Genomic DNA, 13,983 nt, shown 5'->3' on the forward strand with positions numbered 1-13,983 from the left:
CCAACTCTTTAAGTTTCAAACCTGGTCAATATCTTCCTTAACGAAATCATTTTTCATGTTTTTTGTCAATGTAAATTTTTTTCCCTTTAACTCATTTAGCGAGAGGAAGTTCACTGTGGATAGTGGAGTAAGGAAGCATATGGCATCTTATGTCTGAAGGCCTTGCCTTCCTCTGGCTCCTTTCTTAGAATCTTTATCCACATAAAGGCTAAGTGTTCTTAGACTTGGGAAAAACAAACCTCTTAGAACTAGGCTTCTCCCATGAGTGAGTTTTTATTGGTTTGTTCCCTAGTAGGTGTGGCAAAACCTCTTTCTTACCTTGCTGCACCTTCTTCATTAGCGTCGGCTGCGGCGTGGACAGTACACCACGACCAGCGTCTCCTAGATAAGTGACCGTCTGCAACAGCTTGAGAAACAAACTGTCAGAAAAGGATGATGTTTCCCCAAGTGGTAGGTGGAGGTTTCATCTCTCTTCCTTGTCTTTGTATACATTTGACACATAATTGGTTTTAATATTTTCTGAGTGAAATACAACTGGCTAACGAAGCGACACGTTTTTCTTTCTTGTGAATTGGAGGATTTTTCATTATGACCAGCTCTAAGGTGAGGAGATGATCTGGATTACTTTGTCAGACAGCTGCCTGGTAACTAAATGAAGATCTACGTGGTGTGGTTTTTACAATCCTGTGAAGACTCCATCTGACTTCCTTCTTTGACATTGCCTACTTGCTGCTGCCTAAATTTTTACTATTAGAAATTAATTCCTCTGATACGAGGTTATATGCCTTATGAAACACAAATATCCTGAGAGAGATAGCACGTAAACCTTATCAACCGTTTTCCCCTTAATGGATCTGTCATATCTGTTCTTGACAGGGAGCATATTTTATTAGATAGGATGATGAACATATATATGAAGTTATATATTAGCCCCTTGTGGAGAAAATGTACTAGTTGGGATGTACAGGAGTGTAGAGAAAAGAGTAAGAGCAGAGAAGGAAGAGGGTTCCTAAATTGTCATACTCCTTGACCCGATAATTCTATTTCCGAGTGGCCAACCTAAAGAAATAACAGTAAACATGAAACAAAGATAGTCACTGCAGTATTATTACAACAAAATAAAATGAAAGCAATCTAGATGTCCAATGATAACAGTATGGATAAATACATATGATATACCTTTAGGATGCAGTGATCTAGCCATTAAAATTATGCTTCTGAAGAATTTTTAATACCATCAGATAAGAGTCCAAGCAAAATTGTACATGTTTGTATTTTATATATAGAAACATGTACCATGCATATGTAGTATAATCTCAAATATCTAAAAGATAGGCATGCATATGGCATGCATTTATAGTAGAATCTGAACTATCTAAGAGATAATGTATATAGAAAAAACTGACTATGTTTATCTGTGTGTGTTTGTATTAATACGGTGGGATTGGGGTTTTAATTTTCTTTGATAATTTTCTGTATTTTCCAGATTGAAAATAAATGTGAATTGTTAGAGAAAATATTATTTTCAATATTTATATATTGACATTGTTTAAAAAGGGAGATTCCTTCCGATATGATAGTTTTTCCTGTGGCTGCTAGGCAGGCATTGATAGTTATGTACTTCATGGATGTGACTGAACCTTTTGAGAACAGCTACCATTCCTCTGTAAAAGCAGTGTCTAATTCATTAGTAAAGCAACTGCATTGGTTTCTGAAAAAAATTTGGGTATTTGACTAAACTTGAATCTGTGGGACAGTTTTTCAGAATTGAATCTTAAAAGATATTCCTCACGCCTCTAAGACATGTTCTTATAATGGGGGGATTGTGGCTATGAGAGAAGGAGACTTGAAGAACATTTAAGTTCATCAACAAAGAAGCCATTGTTATTTTCGCAGCATTTGAAAATCTGGCTTCCCAATACTTGGCTGAGATGACTGAAGGCTGATGATACTGTAATTTGGCATCTAGTGAGATGCAGTTACTCTCCTAGGCCACTTAGCTCCAGTAAAGTTCAATTTAAATTGTGAAACAATGAAGAAATATAAAAGTTCCAATCAAGAGCATAATTCTCAGTCACGCTGGCCATAATATGCTCCTGAAAGATGTTTTCTTGGACTGAATCTCTGCTAAAGTGTACACATGGGGCAGAATACCAGGAAATCTCGGTAGAAAGGCTTGGCATTCACTTTCGTATTTTTCCCTTTTCTCATGGGGATGATGTATTTCTGTTGGGGTCATTTATGTTTAATTAAATGATAATTTCTGGATTTACTAGAAATGGCTGGTTGCTAAATTAAATTATAACTCAGTAAAACAATCTTTCCAACTGCTTTCTTTAGTTGTTATTTAATATAAAAAATGTAGCACCTGATCTTTGGTATGATTTACTCTTTCCCAAAATAGACAAAGTTTTATTTAATGTTAAAAGGCAAAGTTAGCATCTTATTTTGTCCTGTAGCTTGTAATCCATGAATATCATATACTTTAATCCTCAAATTATTCTAGATTTAATCAGTAGAAAAATGTGTGTGTGTGCGTGTGTATTACGCACACACACATGTCTGTGTATTTATATATTTATAGATATAGATACAGATATAGATATAGATACAGATACGGATCAGTGGGTCTTGATCAGGGGAGATTTTGCCCACCATGGGACACTGAAATATCAGTGTCTCATGATATTTCTGGTTTTCACAACTCAGGATCAGCAGGAGGGACAATCAGAGGGTTCTACTGGCATCTGATGGGTTAAGACCACAGATGCTGCTAAACATCCTACAGTGTATCTGCAGAGTAATAGGCTTATCTAATGCAGATATCTAGAATTATCTGGCCCAGAACATCAATAGTGTCGAGGCTGAGAAACCCTAATTTTTGGGGAGTGATAAAGTAAACATGGCAGAATATTGACATCAGGATGAAGGGCATATGGGAGTTGTCCTACTGGTTTGTAACTTTTCTGTAAGTCTAAAATTGTTTCAAAATTTAAAGTTTTAAATAGGTACAGTGGCAGTTTGGTCTTAACATTTTGAATCTGCAGTGTACAGGTAGAAAATGACGTGTCCCTTGTTGGAAATAGAAATTCAGCTTAGTCATTGTCTATTTTCTTTGGGTCCACAGTCTTCAGGGACAGGAAGGTGAGTTAGCAGAGGTCTCAGGTGACCTATGTCCCATTTAACAGCTGAGAAAATGGGTAGAGTCAATGGCCCATGACTACATCTGCTTGCTCTGCCATGCCATGAGAGCATATGTGTCTCCTGCCAAGGCCGTGTTTAGCCAGAAAATGGATGTTTTTAAGTTTTAAGCTGTTCTTTAGAACCTGGGGTTGGAAGCCACTGATGAAAAACCAACCCTTGTCCACTCAGGCCCTCCTTAACTGCATCTTGTCTCCAGGCTGCATTATAGTTTTTAAACATGTATATCTCACCAAGAAACTGTTCTTAGGTCTTTTTCATGAGTTTATTCCTTGATTCCTTAACAATATCATGAGCTCCTCTGGGTTAGGAGCCCTGTCTTCTATTGTATGTGTGTGCAATATAGTGGCTAAGAAGAGTTCAAGCTCTGCAGACATACCGCCTGTTTCACCTCTTACTATTATAGTTATGTGGCCTTGGTCATATTATCGAACCTGTTGGTGCCTTAGTTTTCTTAGCTCTTAAATGGGAGAAAATAGCACCACCTTATAGAGTTGAAATGTATTATTACGTATACATCGACACAACAGTGGCATATATTAAGTTAACATTCATTCATTCATTCAGTATTATTAGGATTATTTCTGCCCTCCTTACACCCCTGTACAGAGTTCCCTAACCTTTGTGTTAGGAAGATGTCGCTGATGTGTCCCAACCATCCAAGTGCTTCGTGTAGCCTCATCTCTGGATCTTGCTGTTTCCGTTGCATGACTGAAATACTTTTGGAGAACCTCCATGCTCTGAGGCAGGCATTTAACCTGGACTCTTTAATATCTATGTCTCTGTCCTTCTCCCATCTCATCCCATCCTATCCAAATCTCTCCTTCCATTCACTGAGTATTTCTGATGAGCCATATACCATACTAAAGTTTTTAAAATTATTTTGTTTGCTTCTTATGAGAACTCCGTATGAGATAGAGGCCGTTATTCTCCTCACGATACAGTTAAGGAAGCTTAGGCTCACAGAGGTTAATTGGCCTGACCGAGACTGCAGAATTAAGAAGTGGTATGCCATTTCCTCCACTTGTCCAGGGGTAACGTACTTTGAGTTGGGAGAAGACCTGCTGTGTAACTGAAGGTCAATGAGAGCCCAAGGAGTTGATGCCACTCTCCTGTTTCACTTCCTTGCAAATCACAAAAGCTGGAAAAGATGTGGCTAGATGGGCATGTAGCATTTTGGTTGTGCCAGGGCTGTGCTAGGTGCTGAGCATATAAAAGCATATCAGTGGCCTCAATGTATTTGGTGTCCTAGTTTATCTTTTCCTGTGTAACAAAGTATCCCCAAACTTTGTGGATTAAAATGATTTATTGTTTCTCATGATTCCATGGGTTTGGCCGAGATCACTAGACACTTTTTCTGCTCCATGTAATATTGGTTAGTTAGCTATGTCATCACATTTAGCTGGGAGCTTGGGTTGAAGGTCCAAGATGGCGTTACTTAACATGCCTTGCAGTTGGTGCTGGTTGTTGGCTGGGAACTGTCTTCCTCCCAGGGCCTCTCATGCTCCGTGGCCTCTCACTACGTGGTCTCTCCAATAGGAAAGGCTAAGCTTCTTTACATGGTTGTTGGCTTCCAAGAGCGTGAAAATGGAAGCTACATGCCTTTGTAAGGCCTTGTTATAGAAGTCACATGACATCCTTTCTGTCCCATTCCATGGGCCAAAGCAAATTAGCAGGCCAGCTCCGATTCAGGGGACAGAGAACAAGGCTCTGCCTCTTGATGTGAGGAATGACGTAGGAACACAGGGATGGGAGTGACTGCTGTAGCCATTCTTGAGAACAATCTACCACGCTCACTGTCCATTAGCTTTGTGGCCAGAAGAACAAGGTTTTAGAGCTGTAAGTGTCCTTTTCTATCATCTGATTCAGCCCCTGCTAGGTTCTAAATGCTTGTGTCGCTTCAAATTCATATGTTGAAACCTGATCACCAATGTGATTGTATTAAGAGGTGGAGCCTTTGCGGAGGTTATTAGCTTGTGAGGGCTCTGCCTTCATGAATGGGATTAGCACCCTTATGTAACAGACCCAAGGGAAGCTCCTTCTATCATGGGAAGGAACAGTGAGAAGGTGCCATCTCAACCAGGAAATGGGCCCTCACCAGACACTGAATCTGCTGGTGCCTTGATCCTGGACTTTCCAGCCGCCAGAACTATGAGAAATGAAATTCTGTTTATAAGTTACTCAATCTGTTATTTCGTTACAGCAGCCCAAAGGCACTAGTATAACCCCCTTAACTTCACAGACATAAAACTAAGACCTAGGAGGTCATGCCACTGTCCCAGGCTGTCAAGTCACTTCCCTAGCCCAGCACACTTACGGAGGAGCCAGGCTCAGCCTTCCTATCCCTGGGCTGGACGCCAGAGGCCTTCAGTTAATTTAGTCTCAATGACCAGCATTAACCAGCATTGACCAGTCATAGCTTCCCCATCCTTGCCTCATATATACATTCTAAGCATGAAATGATGCTGGATTTTACTACATGCATGAAAAACGGCTTCATAAACCCCACCAGCTGTTATAAAATGAAATCAAACACATTTACGTAACATGTCACGGTAGCCTGATATACTACAGTACATTTTTCTAAAATCCACAGACAATTACTGCAATATGAAATGTGTTTGTTTTAAAATGGAGTAGGTGAGCCATAAATTATTTAAACAAATTTTTTTTGAGACAGAGTGTTGCTCTTGTCATCCAGGCTGGAGTGCAGTGACAGGATCTCAGCTTACTACAGTCTGCGCCTCCTGGGTTCCAGCGATTCTTCTGCCTCAGTCTCCCATGTAGCTGGGGTTACAGGTGCCTGCCACCATACCTAGCTGAATTTTGTATTTTTAGTAGAGATGGGGTTTCACCATGTTGGACAGGCTGGTCTTGAACTCCTGACCTCAAGTAATCCACCTGCCTCGGTCTCCCAAAGTGCTGGGATTGCAGGTGTGAGCCATTGCACCTGGCCATAAATTTTTAATTTTCCTTTGTATAACCACAAACCTGAAAATAATTAACACTTTTCCCCAGATCATAGCTCTTTTAGATTATTTCAAGCCTGCTGGGTGGAGGACAGATTTATTTTGTATTGAAGACAGTATTTTAAATGAAATACAGTTCTGAGATTTCCCCAACACTTACGGGGGATATCTGACTCTTACTGAGGGTTAAGGTAAATGACGAGTGATATTCTTAGATTTAGTACTCCTTGAAGACCATAAATTTCCAAGGAAGAGCTAGATGTTCTCCAAGAGAAAAAAAATGCATTAGATTTCTGCTGTATTGACTAAATTGTAAATGGAATAAAAATTTCTTTTATTCTAATAGCATTTACTATATTTGTAGTTTAATAAGTAACATTTATTCTAGATAATTTGGAAAAGACATAAGCATACAAAGGAGAAAATAAAGATCACTCGTAATTTCGCCTTTTAGTCAAAACTACTCCTAACATTTTTTGTGTTTGTTTTTGCCACGAGAGATAGATGAATAAATCTAGAGATTGCTGTGGAGAAAGTGCTGTAGATATACATAAAGATATTTCTTTTTTAAAAATAGAAACGATGGGTGTGAAGACCCTGACCGGTAAGACCATCACCCTTGAGGTCGATTATACTGAAATAATTTTGCAACCAGATTTTTTTGGGGGGGCCTAAAAATAGTAAGAACATTTTCCCATGTTATTAAGTAGCCTTCTACCATGCAGGGAAAGTTAAGTCTTTTTCCCTTATTTTGACAGGACAGTGACATTGAAGCGTTGACCAGGTGTTTGGAAAATGTCCTGGGTTGTCCTTCTCTAGGTGAGTAAGTTCCTTCAGACTTAAAATATGTTGACAGCTACTGATTCTGTTGGAATATCCAAGAAATTAAAAACTTGGAAGAAATCTTACAGGCATTTAAGTATGATATCCTAGTATAACAGATGAAGAAACTGAGGCCAATAAAAGTTGAATGTCTGACCCGAGGGCCAGGAAACTCAAAAGAAAAATTGCTTATTATTATTTTAAGTAACTCTTAGTCTCCAAGGATGAAATAATTGAAGTTCAGTGTCCTTTGTAATCAAATGGTAGCCTAGCAGTGCATAATAAGTCTTGCAGTTTCTGGAAAAAGGAGTCTCCCTACGTAACTTGTCCCGTAGAAGCAGAGTACATTCAGTCAAGCTGAGAGGACCACCACTCTGAAGGTCAGTCAGTTATTTGAAGAGATTCGGTCTGAAAAACAAAACCAAAACTTTTTTAGAATTGTCAGTCTCAATAAGTAGGATTGCTGCGCGTCAGGGATAAAGCCCCATTTCTTAGTTTCTTCTGTTTTGTTTTGTTTTTTTTTTTTTAATCTGAAAAGTCTGACTGTGATACATTCTCACTAGATGACTAGAGAACTGTCATACAAAGTAATCTTACTAGATGAAAAGGGCTGAGATTTTTTTTCTTCTAAATTTGATTACAGGTTTTTATTTAAAAAATTTTAACTGTAAACCAAAAGCAGTCTCTTCAAAGGGAATGGCAGGAGTAAAAATAATTAAGTTTTCAGGTGGGCAAACATTCACTATTTTATTAGGAGATTTATGCACAATTTATAGCATTTTTCTAGCTTATTCCACATCTCCATATGGGAAGCCTCAGTCATAACATAGCTCTTTGATTTTCTCACCTGACGATCACCCTGTGATCTGTTTAATTGTATATAAAATACCCTTATTCGATACATTTAACATTTAACAAGTACATTTAACATCTAACAGGTACATTTAACATCCAAGCATGACTTAAGACCAGGAAGGCTTTTTCATCTCTGGACCTCAGATTAGAAGACAGATTTTCAATCTAGGCTCCTTGGAGACCTCCAGGATGAGGGGTTGGGAGTACTAAGCGGCATGAGAACAGAAGCCATGTCTATACGGCTCATCTCTATTTTTCTAGAATCTAACACTATGTCTAGTGTAGAAGAGGCCCTTAAAAATATTTTAAAATATTTACAGTCGAAGGTGGTGGCTCACACCTGTAATCCCAACGTTTTGGGAAGCTGAGGTCAGAGGATCACTTGAGGCCAGGAGATTGAGGCCAGTCTGGGCAACATAGCAAGACCCTGTCTCTAAACAAATTTTTAAAAATTCAGCCAGGCATGATAGCATGTGCCTAGAGTCCTAACTCCGTGGGTTGCTGAGACTAGAGGATTGCTTGAGCCCAAGAGTTTCACGTTGCAGTGAGATGTGATTATACCACTGTACTTCAGCCTGGGTGCCAGACTGAGACCCTATCTCAAAAATATGTATTATTGTTACTGTTTCTATAAAATAAAGGGGTATAATGCAGTTTTCTTACGCGGGTATATTGCATAGTGGTAAAGTCTGAGCTTTTAGTGTAATCATCACCTGAAAAGTGTACATTATATCCATTAAGTAATTTTTTATCCCTCATCTCTCTCCCAGCTTCCCACTTTTCTGAGTCTCTAATGTCTATTAATTGACACTCTATATACATATGTACACATTATTTAGCTCCTGCTTATAAGTGAGAACATTAGTATTTGACTTTCTGTTTCTGAATTGTTTCACTTACGATAATGGCCTCCAGTTCTTTCCATGCTGCTGCAAAAGACATGATTTTATTCTTTTTTTGTGGCTGAATAGTATTCCATAGTGTGTGTGTGTGTGTGTGTGTGTGTGTGTGTGTGTGTGGTTGTTATCCAATCATCTGTTGATGGACAATTAGGTTGGTTCCATATCTTTGCTGTTGTGAATAGTGCTGCAATAAACATAAAAGTGCAGGTATCTTTTTGATAAAATGATCTTTTCCTTTGGGTATATACCCAGCAGTGGGATTGCCGAATTGAATGATATTTCTTTGAGACATCTCCATGCCATTTTTCATACAGGGTGTACAAATTTATATTCCTACCAACAAAGTATAAACTTTCTTTTTTCTCTACATCCTCATCAACATCTGTTATTTTTTGTCTTTTTAGTAATAGCCATTCTGACTGGTGTGAGATGATATCTTCTTGTGGTTTTAATTTGCATTTCTGTGATGATTAGTGATGTTGAACATTAAAAAAATTTTTTTTGAACATTTATATGTCTTCTTTTAAAAAAAATGTCTGTTCTTGCATTTCCTTTGCCTACTATTTATTTGAGTTATGTGTGTGTGTGTGTGTGTGTGTGTGTGTCATGGTTGTGTTCCGTCCCTGCCAGATTGATAGTCTGCAAATATTTTCTCCTGTTCTGCAGATCGTCTGCTTATGCTCTTGATTTGTTTTTTTTTTTTTTTTTTTGCTGTGCAGAAACATTTTAGTTTAATTAAGTCCCATTTGCCTATTTTTTTGTTTTGCTGCTTGCACTCTTGTAGTCTTAGTCATGAATTCTTTCCATAGACCAATGTCCAGAAGAGTTTTCCGTAGGTTTTCTTTAAAAAAATTTTTTTTAAAATTTCAATAGGTTTTTGGGGACCAAGTGGTGTTTGGTCACATGAATAAGTTCTTTAGTAGCGATTTCTGAGATTTTGGTGCTCCCATCACCCGAGCAGTGAATACTTTATCCAGTGTGTAGTCTTTTATCCCTCCCCACACCCCCACCCTTTCCCCCAAGTCCCTAAAGTTCAGATGTATCACTCCTACGCCTTCATGTCTTCATAGCTTAGCTCCTACATGAGTGAGAACATAGGCTGTTTGTTTTCCCATTCCTGAGCTACTTCACTTACAGTAAGTTTCCGATGCCATCCAGGTTGCTGCAAATGCCATTATTTCATTCCTTTTCATGGCTGAATAGTATTCCATGGTGTATGTACCACACGTGTATGTGTATCATATTTTCTTTATCCACTTGTTGATTAATGGACATTTGGGCTGGTTCCATATTTTTGCATTTGCAAATTTTGCTGCTGTAAACATGCACATGCAAGTATCTTTTTTCATATAATTACTTCCCTCTAGGTAGATACCTAGTAATGGGATTGCTGAATCAAACAGAAGATCTCCTTTTAGTTTTTTTAAGGAATCTTCATACTGTTTTCCATAGTGGTTGTACTAGTTTACATTCCCATCAACAGCATAAAAGTGTTCCCTTTTTACTGCATCCATGCCAACATCTTCATTTCCTGACTTTTAAAATTCTGGCCATTATTGCAGGAGTGAGGTGGTATGACATGATGGTTTTCATTTGCATTTTCCTGATACTTAGTGATGTTGAGCAATTTTCCATATGCTTGTTGGCAATTTGTGTATCTTCATTTGAGAATTGTCTACTTATGTCCTTAGCTCACTTTTGGATGGGATTTTTGTTTGTTTGTTTCTTGCTGATTTGAGTTCCTTGTAGATTGTGGATATTAGTCCTTTGTTGGACGTATAGATTATAAAGGCTTTCTTCCATTCTGTGGGTTGTTAACTCTGCTGATTATTTCTTTTGCTATGCAGAAGCTTTTTAGTTTAATTAAGTCCCACATATTTATCTTTGTTTTTGATGCATTTGCTTTCAGGTTCTTGGTATTGAAGTCTTTGGCTAAGCCAATATCTGCAAGGGTTTTCCCGATGTTATCTTCTAGAATCTTTATGGTTTACGGTATTAGATTTAAGTCTTTGATTCATCTTGAGTTGACTTTTGTATAAGGTGAGAGATGAGGATCCAGTTTCATTCTGCATGTGGCTTGCCAATGATCCTAGCGCCATTTGTTGAATAGGGTGTCCTGTCCTTTTCCTAGTTTATGTTTTTGTTTACTTTGTTGATCAGTTAGCTATAAGTATTTAGCTTTATTTCTGGGTCCTCTATTCTGTTCTGTTGGTCTATGCACCTGTTTTTATACCAGTACCATGCTGTTTTGTTGACTATGGCCATATAGTATAGTTTGAAGTCAGGTAATGTGATGCCTTCAGATTTATTCTTTTTGCTTAGTCTTACTTTGGCTATGTGGGCTCTTATTTTTGTTCCATATGAAGTTTAGGATTTTTTTTTTAATTCTGTGAAGAATGATGGTGGTATTTTGATGGGAATTGCATTAGATTTGTAGATTGCTTTTGGCAGTATGGCAATTTTCACAATATTGATTCTACTCATCCGTGAGCATGGGAGTGTTTCCATTTGCTTGTGTCATCTATGATTTCTTTCATCAGTGTTTTGTAGTTTTCCTTGTAGAGATTTTTCACTTACTTGGTTACATGTATTCCTTGGGTTGCTTTTTTTTTTTTTTTTTTTTTTTTTTGGAGCTGTTGTAAATGGAATTGCCTTCTTGATTTGGTTCTGAATGTGATTGTAATTGGTGTACAGAAATGCCATAGACTTTGGTATGTTGATTTTGTATCCTGAAATTTTACTTAATTTGTTCATCTTATCTAACAGTTTTTTGGTTAAGTCTAGCATTTTCTAGGTATAAGATCATATGGTCAGCAAACAGATAATTTGAATTTCTTTTTTCCAATGTGGGTGCTATTTATTTTTTTTTCTCTTGCCTGGTTACTCTCGGTAGGACTTCCAGTACTATGTTGAATAGAAGTGATGAAAGTGGGCATTCTTGACTTGTACCAGGTTTAGGGGAAATGCTTTCAGCTTTTCCCCATTTAGGATGATGTTGGCTGTAGATTTGTCATATGTGGCCTTTATTATTTTGAGGTAGGTTTCTTCTATGCCTCATTTGTAGAGGGTTTTTATCATGATAGAATGCTGACTTTTTTCTAATGCTTTTTCTGCATCTGGTTCTTAAAAATTTTATGTAGGTACATAGTAGGTGTTTATATTATGGAGCACATGAGATATTTTTAAATAGGCATACAATACGTAATAAGCATATCATGGAAGCTGAGGTTTGGGTTTGGAAAAATGCTTGGGGCACTTCCTGTAGCCTTTCCTTCTTACACCCTGCCAGCCTTTCTCCAAGTTAGCACCAGAGCTAGGAAGGGACAAGTTGCTCTTCCATGGCCTGGAATGCACAGTCTCCCAGTGGAAAGCTGGATCACAGAGGAACATGCTCTCTCCGTCTCTCACATTAGGGCTTTACTCACAGTTCTCAGTCAGTTGTTGCCAGGCAGGCTGTCTACCCACCTTCTCTTTACTGAGATCTTTCCTTTTCCAATGAATTCCTCTGTTCTTTCTTGAATAAAAGATTATAGTGTGAATATCTGTGAACTGTTTTGCTTTTGCTATGTGAAATATTTTTAAGTATTTTTAGGAGAAATTAGATGCAGACCCTGTTCTTTTGCCAGTTTCAACCAAAATATCTTCACTCTTACCTGTTTTATAAATTGAATTTCTATATAAGATTGTGTCTTGAAAAAGATAGATTCCACTGCTAAAAATTTAAATAACACTGAATTGAATAGTTAATATCCAAATTCCTTTCTAGACTGGGTGCTTTTTTTTTTTCTTTAAAAAGATGAGCATTAGAATCATAGAGCGAAATACACATTGATCTCTGCTTGAAGCCCCACTAAAGTGACAAAAAAGGAATAGAGCTGATATAAACCTACAGGAAAAAAGAGAACATAAGAGGAGATGGAAGCAGATGAGAGCTTTAGTGAACTTGAGAAAGATATAAAGCAGATGGATGAGTGATAACTGATTTACAAAACAGAAAGCTGAAATCTAAGTGCCTAAGATGTATACAGGAAAGAAGGGAGAGGGTAAGGTGTAGGCTGGGAGAAGCAAGGCAACGGAACCTACAGAATCTCATAAATGCTCGAGATTTGGAGGCCTCAACTACCTCTGAAGGCATGGTATAGGTGAAGATTAAAATGGGAAGATTGGTTGACAGTGTGTGTAAAGAGAAATAGGCCCCAGGTTTCTTTCTCTCCACTGGTACAGCCATAATATTCCTCTCCATGGTCAAGACATAAGAAAATAGACTTGATTTGATGGAACATTGAATCAGGAAGGTTCCAGATTTAGGGGACAACAAAGGACAGGGTGATATGATATGATGAAAACAGAGGAAAGAATCGAAAGTCTTCATGTTACGTTATGAAATCCGCAGATACCATCCCTACTTGGTTTCTGAAACACTGGAAGAACAGCATGGACTTCTTCAGGTTCAGAAAAGTGTGGACTCTTTAGAAGATATCTCTCTGAGAGCATTTACCAGCCTGAGAATCCTAAGAATGTTAACGTTTCCTCAACAAAATGGTGGGAATGAGCCCTACCAGTTGACAATCCTGGAATCTACAGAAAAAGCTTAAATTGACTTGTAATGTTTCACACTTAAATGTGAACATATAGCAAGGCAGTAGCCAGTATCTGAAAAAATCTAATCAAAAAGAGAAATCAGGACAAAAATATACAAATAACTCAGAAACAGATAGTGTAGGCAAGAAAATAAAAATTCAAAAACTATGTATCCACAAAAATTGTTTAAATTAAATAAACAATATTAAAATTGTAAAAGATAGCAGAGAAGATATTACCTCCATGAAACAAATAATACAGAGAGTAAGAAAGAGCTCTTGAAGTTATTATTTCAATGACAGAAATAAAAAATCAGTAAACATTTGGAAGGTAAAAGTGAGGAAATGTAGCAGAATATAATTAATAAATGATAAGAGAACAAAATGATCCGTCTAGGTGGTTCAGCACCTAACAAATAGAAATTCCAGGAGAAAAGAACAGAAAATGAAAAAAATTATCAAATAAGAAAAATAGAGAGAATCAAACAGACAACTTATAAAGTGTCAGAGAAAAGAGTGATGTCTTATATTTCCATATACCTAAAAGCTAGAGGCCAATAAAGTCTGAACCTAAAATTATTTATCTATCCAAACTATCACACAAGTATGAGAAAGAAGAAAGACATTTGCAGGCATCCAATATCAAAAAATGAG

The 13,983-nt window shown here is 37.6% G+C and overlaps 1 protein-coding gene across 3 annotated transcripts in view; it reads left to right on the forward strand.

Annotated features, from left to right (window-relative positions):
- Positions 1 to 13,983, forward strand: part of NEK11 (NIMA related kinase 11) — a 292,126-nt gene that overhangs the window by 198,767 nt on the left and 79,376 nt on the right. For 2 of the 3 annotated variants that reach the window (XM_010335819.3, XM_039480351.2), the window contains exon 14: positions 6,929 to 6,989. The exons of the other annotated variant lie outside the window; for it this stretch is intronic. In XM_010335819.3, the coding sequence (XP_010334121.2) occupies positions 6,929 to 6,989 (61 nt within the window). The remainder of the gene's footprint in view (positions 1 to 6,928; positions 6,990 to 13,983) is intronic. 3 annotated transcript variants of the gene reach the window in all.

This window comes from Saimiri boliviensis, chromosome 9 (genome assembly GCF_048565385.1).
Source record: "Saimiri boliviensis isolate mSaiBol1 chromosome 9, mSaiBol1.pri, whole genome shotgun sequence".
NCBI lineage: Eukaryota > Metazoa > Chordata > Mammalia > Primates > Cebidae > Saimiri > Saimiri boliviensis.